This window comes from Microtus pennsylvanicus, chromosome 4, assembly GCF_037038515.1.
Source record: "Microtus pennsylvanicus isolate mMicPen1 chromosome 4, mMicPen1.hap1, whole genome shotgun sequence".
Lineage (NCBI taxonomy): Eukaryota > Metazoa > Chordata > Mammalia > Rodentia > Cricetidae > Microtus > Microtus pennsylvanicus.
The window spans coordinates 90714750-90728523 of NC_134582.1; the positions used below are offsets into that span (position 1 = coordinate 90714750).

At 45.1% G+C, this 13774-nt stretch overlaps 1 protein-coding gene across 3 annotated transcripts in view; it reads left to right on the forward strand.

The window, feature by feature from the left end:
• The window catches only part of Nedd9 (neural precursor cell expressed, developmentally down-regulated 9), a 175505-nt gene extending 163285 nt beyond the window's left edge, over positions 1 to 12220 (forward strand). For all 3 annotated transcript variants that reach the window (XM_075969834.1, XM_075969831.1, XM_075969833.1), the window contains 5 exons: positions 2345 to 2446; positions 2931 to 3032; positions 4079 to 5320; positions 6602 to 6691; positions 9714 to 12220. In XM_075969834.1, the coding sequence (XP_075825949.1) occupies positions 2345 to 2446; positions 2931 to 3032; positions 4079 to 5320; positions 6602 to 6691; positions 9714 to 10223 (2046 nt within the window). In that variant the 3' untranslated portion in view covers positions 10224 to 12220. The remainder of the gene's footprint in view (positions 1 to 2344; positions 2447 to 2930; positions 3033 to 4078; positions 5321 to 6601; positions 6692 to 9713) is intronic.
• Positions 12221 to 13774: the final 1554 nt, after the last annotated feature.

Consider the following 13774-nt stretch of genomic DNA (forward strand, 5'->3'; position numbering starts at 1 on the left):
GGCCTCTTGGGAACAGACAGCTCCTCCTGATTTTCAGTGCCGCTTCTCAAAGACATGGTGGGCAGTCTTTGGCATGGACACTGTTAATGGCTTGGTAGTAGGGAGTCAGGCAAAAATAAGACTGTGGCAATTTGCAAGCCCTGAGAAGATTAAATCAGTTAAGTTGAAACAGTGTTTCTCTCCTGTTTAGAATTACCAGTACAGTGCATAGCAGGACATAGGAGCCAGCAGTGGGTAAAGTGCTTGCTGTACAAATGTGAAGATCTAGCCTGGTGGTGGTGGCGCACACCTTTAATCCCAGCACTTGGGAGGCAGAGATAGGTGGATCTCTGTGAGTTCGAGGCCACCCTGGTCTATAAGAGCTAGTTCCAGGACAGGCTTCAAAACTACAGAGAAACCCTGTCTCAAACAACAACAATAACAAAAACAACAACAACAACAACAACAAATGTGAGGACCTGATTTCAAACACCCCAACATACCTAGAAAAGCCAGGTGTGGTGTCACGTGCCTATAACCCCAGAGATGGCATAGGCACTGGGAAAGGCAAATGGTGAGCTCTAGGTCAGTGAAGAGATACTGTCGATAGGTAGATAGGTAGATAGGTAGATAGGTAGATAGATAGATAGATAGATAGATAGATAGATAGATAGATAGGTAGATAGGTAGATAGATAGATAGATAGATAGATAGATAGATAGATAGATAGATAGATAGATAGATAGGTAGATAGGTAGATAGGTAGATAGATAGATAGATAGATAGATAGATAGATAGATAGATAGACAGACAGACGGATAGGAGAGAAGTAGAGGAAGATACATGAAGTTGGTTAACCTCTGCTCTCCATGTATGTACATATGGAGAGTGCATTGACATAGACACACAGAAAAGAGAAAGCGAAGGAGGGAGAGAAGGAGGGAGAAAGAGAGGGAGGGAGGGAGGAAAAGAGGGAGGGAGGGAGGAAAAGAGGGAGGGAGGGAGGGAGGAAAAGAGGGAGGGAGGGACAATGGATAGTAAGCAGGCTAACCCACTAGGTGAGTTGGCCCCAGATGCCAGAGTCCATGGTGAGTGTATGCGAGTTCTGATACCCGCTGGATGTAGGTGTTGTTGGGGACACTTGCTTCCCTGGTGGAAATGGGGAATGATTAGAGACTACAGGTCAGGGCACTTCCAAGCTGTGAGCTCCTGAGAGCCTTCCCACCAGGACAGCTTATCCTCTGCAGCATGGGTTCCACATCAGAGGAGACAACCAGCTGCAAGTCAAACGTATTTAGAAAGTAATTGCATCTGCAGTGAACGTGTGCAGACTTGTGTCATTGTTCCCTAAACAATACCGTTTGCCATCTCTTGATTTAGTCTTTGTAAAAGCACTATAGACCATAAAGTAATTTGGAGAGGGTTTTAAGTGTGCCCAGTGATGTATGGAGGATACGTGCAACACACCACACCCCATATACTTGAGCAGCCAAAGATCTTGGAACCAATCTCCTATAGACACTGAAGGGAACTGTGTTTCCCTTGTTTTGTAAATTAGAGTGAATGCTCCCAGGCAGTTATAAGAACAAGGCTGTTCATCAGTGGCTCTGTGAAAGGACTAGAGTGACCCGTGGAATGTCAGCTATAATCACAGTAATCATATCAGATGAAGAAGCATACTGGGGAAGGTATGAGAGGAATTTTAAGTGGCCAAACTATTTGTATTGTGTACTTTACAAAAGGCCCGGAGCCCTTTCCAGACTGTACGTAGTATTGTACATTGGCTACTCTAAAAGGTTCAGCTAAAATATTCATTATTTTATTTTACTGGGACTTATTGATTTTTATGTGTGTGCATGAATGTGTATGTATACACCATTCATGTTCCTGGTGCTGCTGGATGCCAGAAGACGGGATCAGTGCCCCAGGACTGGAATTGCAACATGGTGGGTGTTGGGAACCAATCTCAGGTCCTCTGTAAGAGCAGCAAGTGCCCTGAACTGCTGAGCGTTCTCTCCAGCCTGACTTTCATTAATTTATAGGATATAAGACAATTTCATATCTCCTTGGATATAGGGAATTGAGACTCTATTGATGACCTTTAATAGGATTTTTGGAAAATTCTTAGCAAAGGCAATGATGATATCTCAGACGCTTCCTTCATGTTCTGAGCTTGTATCTTCATGTCTTCTTTTCTCTCTCCCTCTCATCCTCTTTCCTTCTTTGCCTTCCTTACATTTCATTCTTCCTTCCTTTTCTCTCCTTTCTGTGAGGGATTGATTAGGGATGTGTGCCTGACTAAAGGCTAAGAGATGCTGAGAACTCGGGGCTGTCATTTGACATCTCTGTGTATTTTCACCCACAGGTGATCACCCCAGTGAGAACAGGCCATGGCTATGTGTACGAGTACCCAGCCAGATACCAAAAGGATGTCTACGATGTCCCTCCTTCCCACACTACTCAAGGGGTAGGCAATGGGAACGCCACCAGGGGAGCTGGCTTTCGGGGTAGCATGTCTTCAGGACCAAACAGGAGAAGGTCACCAGTCACAATCTCATCATATGCAGCTCTGAGCTGCCTGCCCAGGGACCAATCCAGTGTTATTTAAATCATGTTCTCTGGGTTTGCCCCAGCAGAAAGTCTAATCTTCCATCTGAGAAATATCTTGTTGCTTTATTACGTTGTCATTTTATTTCTGGAAATTTGCAATTTAATGATCGAAATTATAGAGTAGATATTTTATGGAAGATCATTTTCATATTCAATCCAAATCAAAGAACGCATAATTCATAAAGGACACTTCCATAGACCCTTAATGTGTCCTGATGGCATGGGATGCTGTTAGAGACCCAGTCTGTATATGACCTGATAGATCAACCTTCAGGAAAACAGCAGCAAGGGAAGTGAGAGATGGCATTTCCATCCTGGGTGACTCAAGTGTTTCTCTTTAGGTATATGACATCCCTCCTTCGTCAGTGAAAGGCCCCGTGCTTTCATTTCCAGTGGGAGAGATAAAGCCTCAAGGGGTGTATGACATTCCCCCTACTCAAGGGGTAAGTGAGCTGGTAAAGAACTGGGTGTGGATGAGGATCTCTGTGTGTATGGGGCGGGCTGATGTGTGTTCATTCATTGGGATAGGACAAGAAAGGCATACTCCAAAAGGGAGGAGCCATCTTCATGAGGGAGGGGGTGAGAAAAGAGAAAGAGGGAAGGAAGCAAGTGAGAGAAGACAGCAATTCGTCAAAAATTTATAATTATAATGACAAATTTAGAGCATCCCCTAAATTACAGAGCCGTTGATAATGAGAGTCAATTAGAAGGGAAGAGAGGAAGTTCAGTTTTCAGTATCTAATCCATCTCATCTTTCTAGAAGGGTCTACAGCAGTGGTTCTCACCTTCCTAATGCTGTAACCCCTTAATAAAGTTCCTCATGCTGTGGTGACCCCCAACCATAAAACTGTTTCTATTACTACTTCATAACTGTAACTTTGCTACTGTTGTGAATTGCAATATGCAGTATATCTGATGTGTGACCCCTCTAAAAGGGTCGTTTGACTGCCCGAAGGGGTCTCGATCCACAGGTTGAGAACTGCTCATCTACATCCTCCTCACTTCACACATACGAGGTAGCTCATTTTGTCTTCTGTTGATCTCGGAGAGTACCCACACTTTGAATACAGTTAGATAGGGAACTGTGCCTCTGAACAGTAAGGCGACTCGGGCACCTCCACAAATGATCTGTCTGATGGTTAAGAAGAGAACTCAGATCCCTCAGTGCTATGTATCATGCCCTCTGCCTCTCACCATGGGTCAACTTAGGTGGGACAGTCAGTAAATGGTTGGAAACCTGAGACCCGCAACCCGGCGGTGAGAACTTAGAGCTCTACACTGAAGCCAGTCACCACTGAGAATGGTAATGGATGCTGTGTGCCAGGATGCAGGCACACATCCTCTAAGGATCATACTGCAGCCTGGGAAACCACTGAAATTAGTAAAGGGTGAGAGGGAGGAGGCAGACGATCTAGGGAAGAGGTCTGTGGACTCGGGATCACATCTTCACGGACTGAACCAATAAATTGGCCTTTTCTTTGCTTTCTAGATCTATGCTGTTCCACCATCAGCTTATCGAGATGAAGCGGGGCTTAGGGAAAAGGAATATGATTTTCCTTCTCCAAGGAAACAAGATGGAAGGCCAGACATGAGACCTGAGGGGGTTTATGACATCCCTCCGACCAGCACCCAGACAGCGGGGAAGGACCTGCACACCAAATTCACCTGTGACGCCTCAGGAGCAGCCGAACCAATGGCGCGAAGACAGCAGAGCCTTTCTGTGCATCATCCACCCTCTCACCCAGGACAGTCTGGGGCCACTCAAAGTGATGCTTATGATGTCCCCCGAGGAGTTCAGTTTCTGGAGGTACCAGCAGAAACCAGTGAAAAGGCAAATCTGGAGGAAAGAGATGGTGTTTACGATGTCCCTCTGCACAACCCAGCGGACGCCAAAGGCTCTCGGGATGTGGTCGATGGGATCAACCGACTCTCCTTCTCCAGCACTGGCAGTACCAGGAGTAACATGTCCACATCTTCCACCTCCTCAAAGGAGTCCTCATTGTCAGCCTCCCCATCTCAGGACAAACGGCTCCTACTGGACCCAGACACGGCCATTGAGAAGCTCTATCGCCTCCAGCAGACCCTGGAGATGGGTGTCTGTGGCCTCATGTCCCTCGTCACCACGGACTGGAGGTGTTACGGGTACATGGAAAGACACATCAATGAGATCCGCACAGCAGTGGACAAGGTGGAGCTGTTTCTACGGGAATACCTCCATTTTGCCAAGGGAGCTCTAGCCAATGCCTCCTGCCTCCCAGAACTGGTCCTTCACAACAAAATGAAGCGGGAACTCCAGAGGGCAGAAGATTCCCACCAGATTCTCAGTCAAACCAGCCACGATTTGAATGAATGCAGCTGGTCCCTGAATGTCCTAGCTATCAATAAGCCCCAAAATAAATGTGATGATCTGGACCGGTTTGTGATGGTAGCCAAGACGGTGCCAGATGATGCTAAGCAACTCACCACCACCATCAGCACCTATGCGGAGACTCTCTTTAGAGCAGTTCCAGGCAGTTCGCACCTGAAAAATGGGCCCGACAGCATCATGAACTCAAGCGAGTACACACTTACGGGGTCCCAGATGCAGCCACTGCGCCCCGGTGACTACAAGGCCCAGGTCCACGATAAGCCATTGCCTCCCACTCTAGGCAAGGACCAGCCACCAGACTGTGGTAGCAGTGATGGTTCCGAGCGGAGCTGGATGGATGACTATGATTATGTCCACCTACAGGTAAGGCAGCCACTCCTGTAAACCACACACACTCACATTCAGGGAGCCCAGGACTGATGTCCATGGGCTCGGCAGCCAAAGGGCAGAACCTGCCGAGTGCTAGTCCAAGTGTTGTGAAAATTAAGGGTGAGGTTGGACGGAAATTGGACAGCCACTTCATTTAACCTCCCTGGGCCTGAATTTTGTTTCGAGAATGCACTAACTCCAAAGGGCTGTATTAAATCTCACTGATACACACCAGGCAAACTGGAGGGGACCCATCAATGGGGAACAGTGGGTCCACTAGCCATGGCATCAGTTCTGCCGCTACTGGTGCATGGCACAGTTCCATGGGACAGTCCATCGCAATGAAAAGTTTTAAAACATGTCACTGTTAAGAAAAATAACTATTAGAAATATCTGTACATAGAGAGTTTCTAAGGAACTCTTGAAGCCTACTCTGTGTGTGTGTGTGTGTGTGTGTGTGTTGCTGCTTACAAAGACGCACAGCCCCATCAGATTTAGAGGGTCTGTGATCATTTGCCAATTGGCCAACAGCTTGGCCTACATATGTTAAACTCTGCCAACTGCTTCCTAGAAGTGTAGACTGTGCTAGTTCCCAATTGCCCTGGGATCCTGGAAACTTCCCTGTCTGCTTTGAAGAATTCAAACCCTCTGTCATAATGTAGCACTTAGTATTTAACTTAGTGTCTTATTCTGCCATTCTTTCCCATTTGATTGAGAGTCATGGATTATGCTGAAAACTTAAATACTGAAAGCCCCCAGGCACAAGAGAGTAGAAGGGATCAACTGAGCCTCATCTCATGCTGAGGAATGGCCTAGCTTAGATGAAGGCATTTAACATTCATCTCACTAGGTTTCTGATGGTGTACACTGGCGGATACTAAGTACAGGTAGAGAGATACAGGAGAGTCAAAGACATTGGAAGTGAAATATGCACCCATTTTTTTTACCTTGGTTTGAAAGTGCTTGGGTTCACATTATAACCCATTAAAAAAGAACCATGGAAAAATAATGCTTCTGACGAGAGTGCAGAGAGGATCATGGGAAGGTCTCCAGCTAGGAGTAACAATGAAGGCCGACTCCTTGGAAACAGGCTTTCCTTTTCAAGCCTGTCTCCACAGTAACTCTGGAAGTCCCTGTCAGTGTTTATAATGTCTAGTGGGACATGAGGGAAATGGTCAGTGGATAACGAGAGTCTGAATGCTCTTGTCAATGACGCTGTTCACATAAGTGACTCCCGGTGGTGAAGTAATACTGTATTTGTGTTGAAAACAATAGGGCAAGGAGGAGTTTGAGAGACAGCAGAAGGAGCTCTTGGAGAAAGAGAACATCATCAAGCAGAACAAGGCCCAGCTGGAGCATCATCAGGTAAGTTCAAACAAAACAGTGGGCTCTGGATGAAGAAAGTATGGAATTTATACATATTAGAGTACTACTCAGCAATAAAAAACAAGGACTTCATGAATTTTGCATACAAATGGATGGAAATAGAAAACACTATCCTGAGTGAGGTAAGCCAGACCCAAAAAGAGGAACATGGGATGTACTCACTCATATTTGGTTTCTAGCCATAAACCAAGGACATTGAGCTCTAATGATCCTAGAGAAGCTAAATAAGGAGAACCCAAAGAAAAACATATAGGCATCCTCCTGAATATTAACCTTCAGCAAGCGATGAAAGGAGACAGAGACAGAGACCCAAATTGGAGCACAGGACTGAAATCTCAAGGTCCAAATCAGGAGCAGAAGGAGAGAGAGCACGAGCATGGAACTCAGGACCGCGAGGGGTGCACCCACACACTGAGACAATGGGGATGTTCTATCGGGAACTCACCAAGGCCAGCTGGCCTGGGTCTGGAAAAGCCTGGGATAAAACCAGACTCTCTGAACATAGCGGACAATGAGGACTACTGAGAACTCAAGAACAATGGCAATGGGTTTCTGATCCTACTGCACGCACTGGCTTGGTGGGAGCCTAGGCAGTTTGGATGCTCAACTTACTAGACCTGGATGGAGGTGGGGGTTCCTTGGACTTCCCACAGGACAGGGAACCCTGATTGCTTTTCGGGCTGGGGGGAGACTTAATTGGGGGAGGGGGAGGGAAATGGGAGGCGGTGGCGGGGAAGAGACAGAAATCTTTAATAAATAAATAAATTAAAAAAAAAAAAAAAAACAGTGGGCTCTTCCATGGAGGAAAGAGCTCCACTTAGTAGGGAATGGAGAACTCAAAAGGTTGAGGGTCTGCCTGTTCGCCGGCATGAAGAAGTCCCAGGGGTATAATAGGACATAAGAACCAAGTGAAGGCTTGTGGTCTGTGACTCCAGTTGAGTATTTCTGGATTGTATCCAAATGATGGGGTTTGTTCAGGCTCTGCCTGTTAATACGTTACACATTAGGACTACTTGAGTTAAAGCCTTTGGTCTCAAGACACAAGTCCTAGTCAAGCTGGCCCAAGCTAATTGGTTTTCTGTGGAGGCCACAGTGAGGGAGTTCAGGAGGATAAAGATGCAGGCAGGACTGACAGGAACAGGGCTATGGTTTCCCCTTGGTTTTCTCTTGGTTCTCTTCCAATATCTGCTTCACTCTCCTCTACTCTTCAACATTTTCTCTAGTCGCCTCCTCACTCGGGTCCCGTCTGACTTTATAAAACTCACAAATGGACTCCCAAAGCCCTTTCTATGGGACTCTGCTTTGTTATGTTATACTTTGAGGTAAGGTCTCCCTATGTTGCCCACGCTGGCCTCAAACTTGATATTCTCGTTTCTCAACCTCTTGAGTGCCGGGATTGCAGTGTGTGCCATTGTGCCTAGCTCCAAAGCTTTTTCTGTAGATGGCATTTCATGTGGAATTCCTTAGGTCAACACCCTTTTGTGGTTCTCAAATTCCTTATAAGAGTTGGATTCTAACTCTCTCCTCAACCCCATCCCTCTACCTGTGTTTTTCATGGTCCAGTCTAAGGATCAAAGGGAAGGATCTGACGTTAGTGAGACAGGTCCAATTCCATTCACCAAGGGTTCTGCAGAGGGCAGTTCACGCAAAAGTTTAATGAGCACAGCACACAAGGGCAGATACGAATGCCAAGGACATGAAAGCAGAGAGAGATGGACTAAGGATACACACTCTTTAGGCTGGAATGACATAACAGATGAGCTGTTTCACGACATCTCAACACGAACTGACAAGATGTTGTTGGCAAACCTGAGTTCAACCGCTTGTTTCTAGGCAACAGGTGTGTCAACTTGAACATCACGTAATGGGCCAAAATTTCAGTTCCTTCTCTACAAAATGGGAAAGCACTGCCCTCCACGAACACGTGATTTGAAATTAAATTTGTTATTATCTAATAATGTTGGAACACCACCCTGTATCTGCTCTGCTTACATGAACAATTGGGCCCGATAGACAGCAAGCTGGAGGGAACTAGCTCACACTAAAGTAATTCCTAAGAAGAAAGTAAATTCTGTGCAATACAAAACTGACTGTGCCCTTCTTGGGGGTGGGGGGAGCAGGATGGAGCTGTCCCTGTGCTAACTCAGCTCTGAATCAGGGTGAGAGATTAACTGAGTCCTGATCTCAGGATTTTTAGGAAAATAGCTAGAAATTATCACTTCAGCTTGAAACCACAGTCCAGTTAGGGATGCAAAGGAGAGCATCAAAAAAGCGGATACCCAAGCCATTGAAATGGCCCAGTGTCGAGAACTTTCTACCTGATGACCTGAGCTTGATCCCTAGAAACCACCTGTCACAAATTGTCCTCTGACCAACACACACATGCCATATAGCATGATAAACAATTAATGCTTGGATGTCCTCGTATCCTTTCCCTAAGTAGGTGTACATTTGTATTACTTTCCTGCAGTAAAGGGTCATAATGACAGAGAGGACAGGAGAAATAGAGAATCTTCACGAATTTTCCATCTTGAAGAGAGAGGCAGGGCCTCCCCCGAAAGTAGCAAACTGTCAGTGATGCCTTTGACAGAAAGGCCACTGCATCTGCTTTTCCCTTGCCTTCTCTCAACATTTAAGAAATATTTACACACAGAGCCTGCAATTCACCAAACACTATTTCAAGCACTTTGTGAATAACAGTAATTCACTGAACCCTCATAATGGCATAGAAGGTGAGGCTGGGGTTTAAACCCAACATTGTCTTCCAATTTGAAGGAGAAAAAGACAAATGGTGTTATCCCAAGGTTGGAGGATCCCTTAGGGGTCGTCTTCCCAGGGTCTGTGTTGTACGATTTAGGAAGCAAGCCTGGCTAAGTACACAGCTCCTAAGGAGCTGGCATCTATTAAAGATGAAACTGCCATCTTTTGACTTCACAGCCATATTTCTTTCCCTTTACAATGCATGTTTTTCCCCTAACGAAGCCTCTTATCTTCTTTCCAGCTGAGTCAGTTCCAGCTGTTGGAACAAGAAATCACCAAGCCCGTGGAGAATGACATGTCCAAGTGGAAGCCCTCCCAGACCCTCCCAACCACAAACAACAGCGTGAGTGCTCAGGATAGGCAGTTGCTTTGCTTCTACTACGACCAATGTGAGACCCACTTCATATCCCTCCTCAACGCCATCGACGCCCTCTTCAGCTGCGTCAGCTCGGCCCAACCCCCACGGATCTTTGTGGCACACAGCAAGTTTGTCATTCTCAGCGCACACAAACTGGTATTCATTGGAGACACTCTGACGAGGCAGGTGGCGGCCCCGGACATTCGAAATAAAGTCAGGAACTCCAGCAACCAGCTCTGTGAACAGCTCAAGACGATAGTGTTGGCAACCAAGATGGCCGCCCTCCACTACCCCAGCACTACGGCCCTGCAGGAGATGGTGCACCAGGTAACTGATCTGTCCAGAAACGCGCAGCTGTTCAAGCGTTCCTTGCTGGAAATGGCCACCTTCTGAGAAGCAAAAGAGGCGGAAGGGACTGAGGGAATAATTACTAAGGAAAACTGGAAATACGATCTGGTTTTTGTAAAGGTTATCTATTTTTGTAGATATTTTATATGAAAATGAAATATTTTAACGTTGTGTGTGAGTTAGTCGAGTTTCATCAATTCAGGGAGCTGAAGTGGGAAATCTTTTTTCCCCCTGTGTGGTTCTTATATATACATATACGTATCTAAAGCATAAGCTGTACAGAAATGTGTCCGTGTTTGTCTATGCCTATGTATCCATATTTGTTTGTAGATGTGTGTCTGATACATTCCATTAAAAACATGAACTAAGAAGCACCTTAGTAAGCACCTCCTAATGCTGCGTTGTTTGGGTTTTGTAGAAAATTATACCCGTTGGATGTCATATTGCTCGGCATGTGTCAGTGGTGAGCTGAGCCCGGCACACTCCATCTGGAGCTCATGGTCCTATTTGCCAAGTGTTCACCTCCCACGTAGCAAGTCATGGTATGACTTGTTGTTATCTAAAACATTTTCAAACTTGACTGTCTTTAACACAATGGTAAATGACCCTTTTCTGGTTGAAAAGGCCAAGAGAGAGAGTGGGGAGGAGGGACAGAGAGAGTTTCAAAAAGTATACATTAACCTAAGTTACCTAAGGCGCAATGTTTCGAGAGCTAGAGAGAAGCAAGACACATGTGCTGGTCTGAGACTGTCCACAGCTGTGACTGTACTCTTTCAACTCAGCAAGAAAGCTACAATAAAGAGAGAACAATTGTTTCCATGGGGCTGCATTTGTGAGAGATTGAGCCACTAGGTTTTCTAACAGGTACTTTTAGAGTTGAATTAAAAAAAAAATGCAGTGGGAATTCATGAAGATAACATCAGACTGTGATTGTAGAGAAAAAGAAGGGATGTTTCCAACTGCCAGTCATTGAATAAAGGTCTCTCTGAGGAGTTTCTACCTTCATTATCCAAAGGAAAATGGCAGCTCCTGAGCCACTGGACTGTGGAGCCACCAGGCCCTTTCCTGTTCTCTCATTGCTTGGTGTACCCTACACCCTTCTGAAAACTTCCCTATGTGTACCCAACACTCAGAACAACTGCAGGTATCTGATCGACACACCCCCTGTGGCCATGGACCTTGTGGATATAGCATGTCACCATGTGACAGCTAGTCACAGCACCGATCCTGCAGTCTGTCTCTTCACACGTCCTGTGTGGACACAGCATAGGCACCAGTGCCACCAGACTCACCAGGGACAGACGAACTATTCGCCTATTTCTTTGTGACCAAGCCGAGAAGTATGATTCTTGTAGTCTCTGTCTGTGAAAATTATTCCATTCTGGCCTATTTGGAGATGTGTTTTTGTTTGTTATAAAAGTCTTTCTTTGATGCTATTTTTGTTTTGGTTTTCTTGTGTGTTTTTGTTTGTTTGTTTGGTTGGTTGGGTTTTTGAGACAGAGTTTCTTGGAACTAGCTCTTGTAGACCAGGCTGGCCTCGAACTCACAGAGATCCGCCTGCCTCTGTCTTCCAAGTACTGGGATTAAAGGCATGCACCACCACCACCCAGCATGTGTTATGTATGTCTTGACTTACTTGTTTTAAACAACCAAATTACAAACACAGGGAGGGGCTTGGGAAGAATGTGTGACCTCAGTGTAATTTTTTTTTTAATCAGAGGAAGTTTTTAAAGAGATGGTGCTTTTTAAAACAAACTACAACTGCAGTTCTCAAAGCTCTGAGCTGCCAGAAGATGAACAGTTGAGCTGTGGGACCACAGTTCACTGTGTGCGGAGGAAGTGGTTTATGGCGCATTGGAACCACTGGATAAAGTCAGGAAGGGTTTGCTTGGACTTCTTACTGTACGATGTGTATCTGTTGGGAAAGGGCTGCCTTGTCTTAACCTGAGTGATGACATTCCACATTGTCAAAACCAAACTATCCAATTTGTATTGCCTGTTGTCATCTTGTATATACAATCTATTAAATTTTTAGATCATTCCCTTTTTAGTCATTGGGTTTCTTTTCCATGTGTCTGTCTTTATCATGGGATTAAGTATCAACCCATCTGGGCTCACTGAGTATAGAAAGTCAAATTGGTCTACAGAGACTTTATGTAGACCAGGCTGGCTTTGAAGTCACCGAGATCTGCCTGTCTCTGCCTCCAGAGTTCTGGGATTCAAGGTGTGCACCACCACATTTGACTACAGCACCCGCACACCTAGCGAGGAAGGGGTGGTTTCTGTTTCTATTCTGTAGGTGTGACCGCTTGAGTAGTTTCAGCAGTGGACTTTGTTTTTTTCATTCTGGGGTAGGCACAAAGAAAATGATTCCAAGCAAACTAGAAAAAAAATAGATTCCTAACCGCATGAATTCCTAACCACTGAGGCATAGAAAGTATTTGAATACACTTGTGTATTAATTACTTCTCTTGTGATCGCCACAAAAACATCTTATAGAAACAATGGAGTAGAGTTTTCTTTGGACTCCCAGTTTAAAGGGTAAAGTCAGTCTGTCCATCTGGGAAGACAGGGATGTTGCCTTGGTTACTGGCAGTGGAGGCTTGCTTGCATCGTGGCTTGCTCACATCTTGCTGGCTGCACGTGAGGCTAGGTTAGCACCTACCTGGCCCACATCTACTCCAGGATCTGTCTCAAAGTATCCCCAACCTACAAAATCGTGTTGCTCGCTGACGATCAAGTGTTCAAACAAGCACACCTGTGGGTGAAATTTCAAAATCCAACCATAACACCTGTATCTTTTTGTCCATACGTAAAGCAAGTAAATGATTTTTGACAAAAATAAGGTATTCCAGTGGGGTAGATGGAATGCCTATGGGGAGAAAAGAGTGCCAAATCAACCAAATCTCTCTACAGAGAAAAATGTTACACTTTGCACAAAAATTAGCTTGCACGGAATAGAGACATAAATGTAAAACTTTCAGACTTCTAGGGAAAATGTAAGAGAAACTTTTATGAACTTTTGCAGATAACAATTTCATAAATAGAAAAAGCCTCATAAATATAATTGCACAAATTTAAACTCAACAATATTTACTCTCGAGGCCGGAGCAATGGCTCAGCTCAGTTAAGAGCTCTAAATGATTTTCCAGAGGACCCGGGTTCAATTCCCACACCCATATGGCAGCTCACAGCTGTCTATAACTCCAGTTCTAGAGGATCCAGCACCCACTTTTGTCCTCTGTGTATAATCTGCACTGTATTATCATGGTGCACAGGTCACATGTAGGAAAAATACCCAATACATAAATAAGGGTAAATAAATCCTGTAACTGTTACAAGGGAAACCAACCCCTTCCCAAAGGAAACCTGTGTCTAATACTATATGCTGGAGGAGAGGGTCAGTCTGTGGTGGGAAGGTTATAAAGTCCAGAGGTGAAGCTACTGCTATTAGTTTGTTAAATAGTTATATTCTGCCCGTTTCATTTCATTCTAAATATTTGTGTTTATACCCAAAGATTACTGCTGCTCTCAACCCAGCTCATAGAGAGAAGATTTCTTTTTTTCAGTGGGAAATATCTATTGCAGACTTCTAA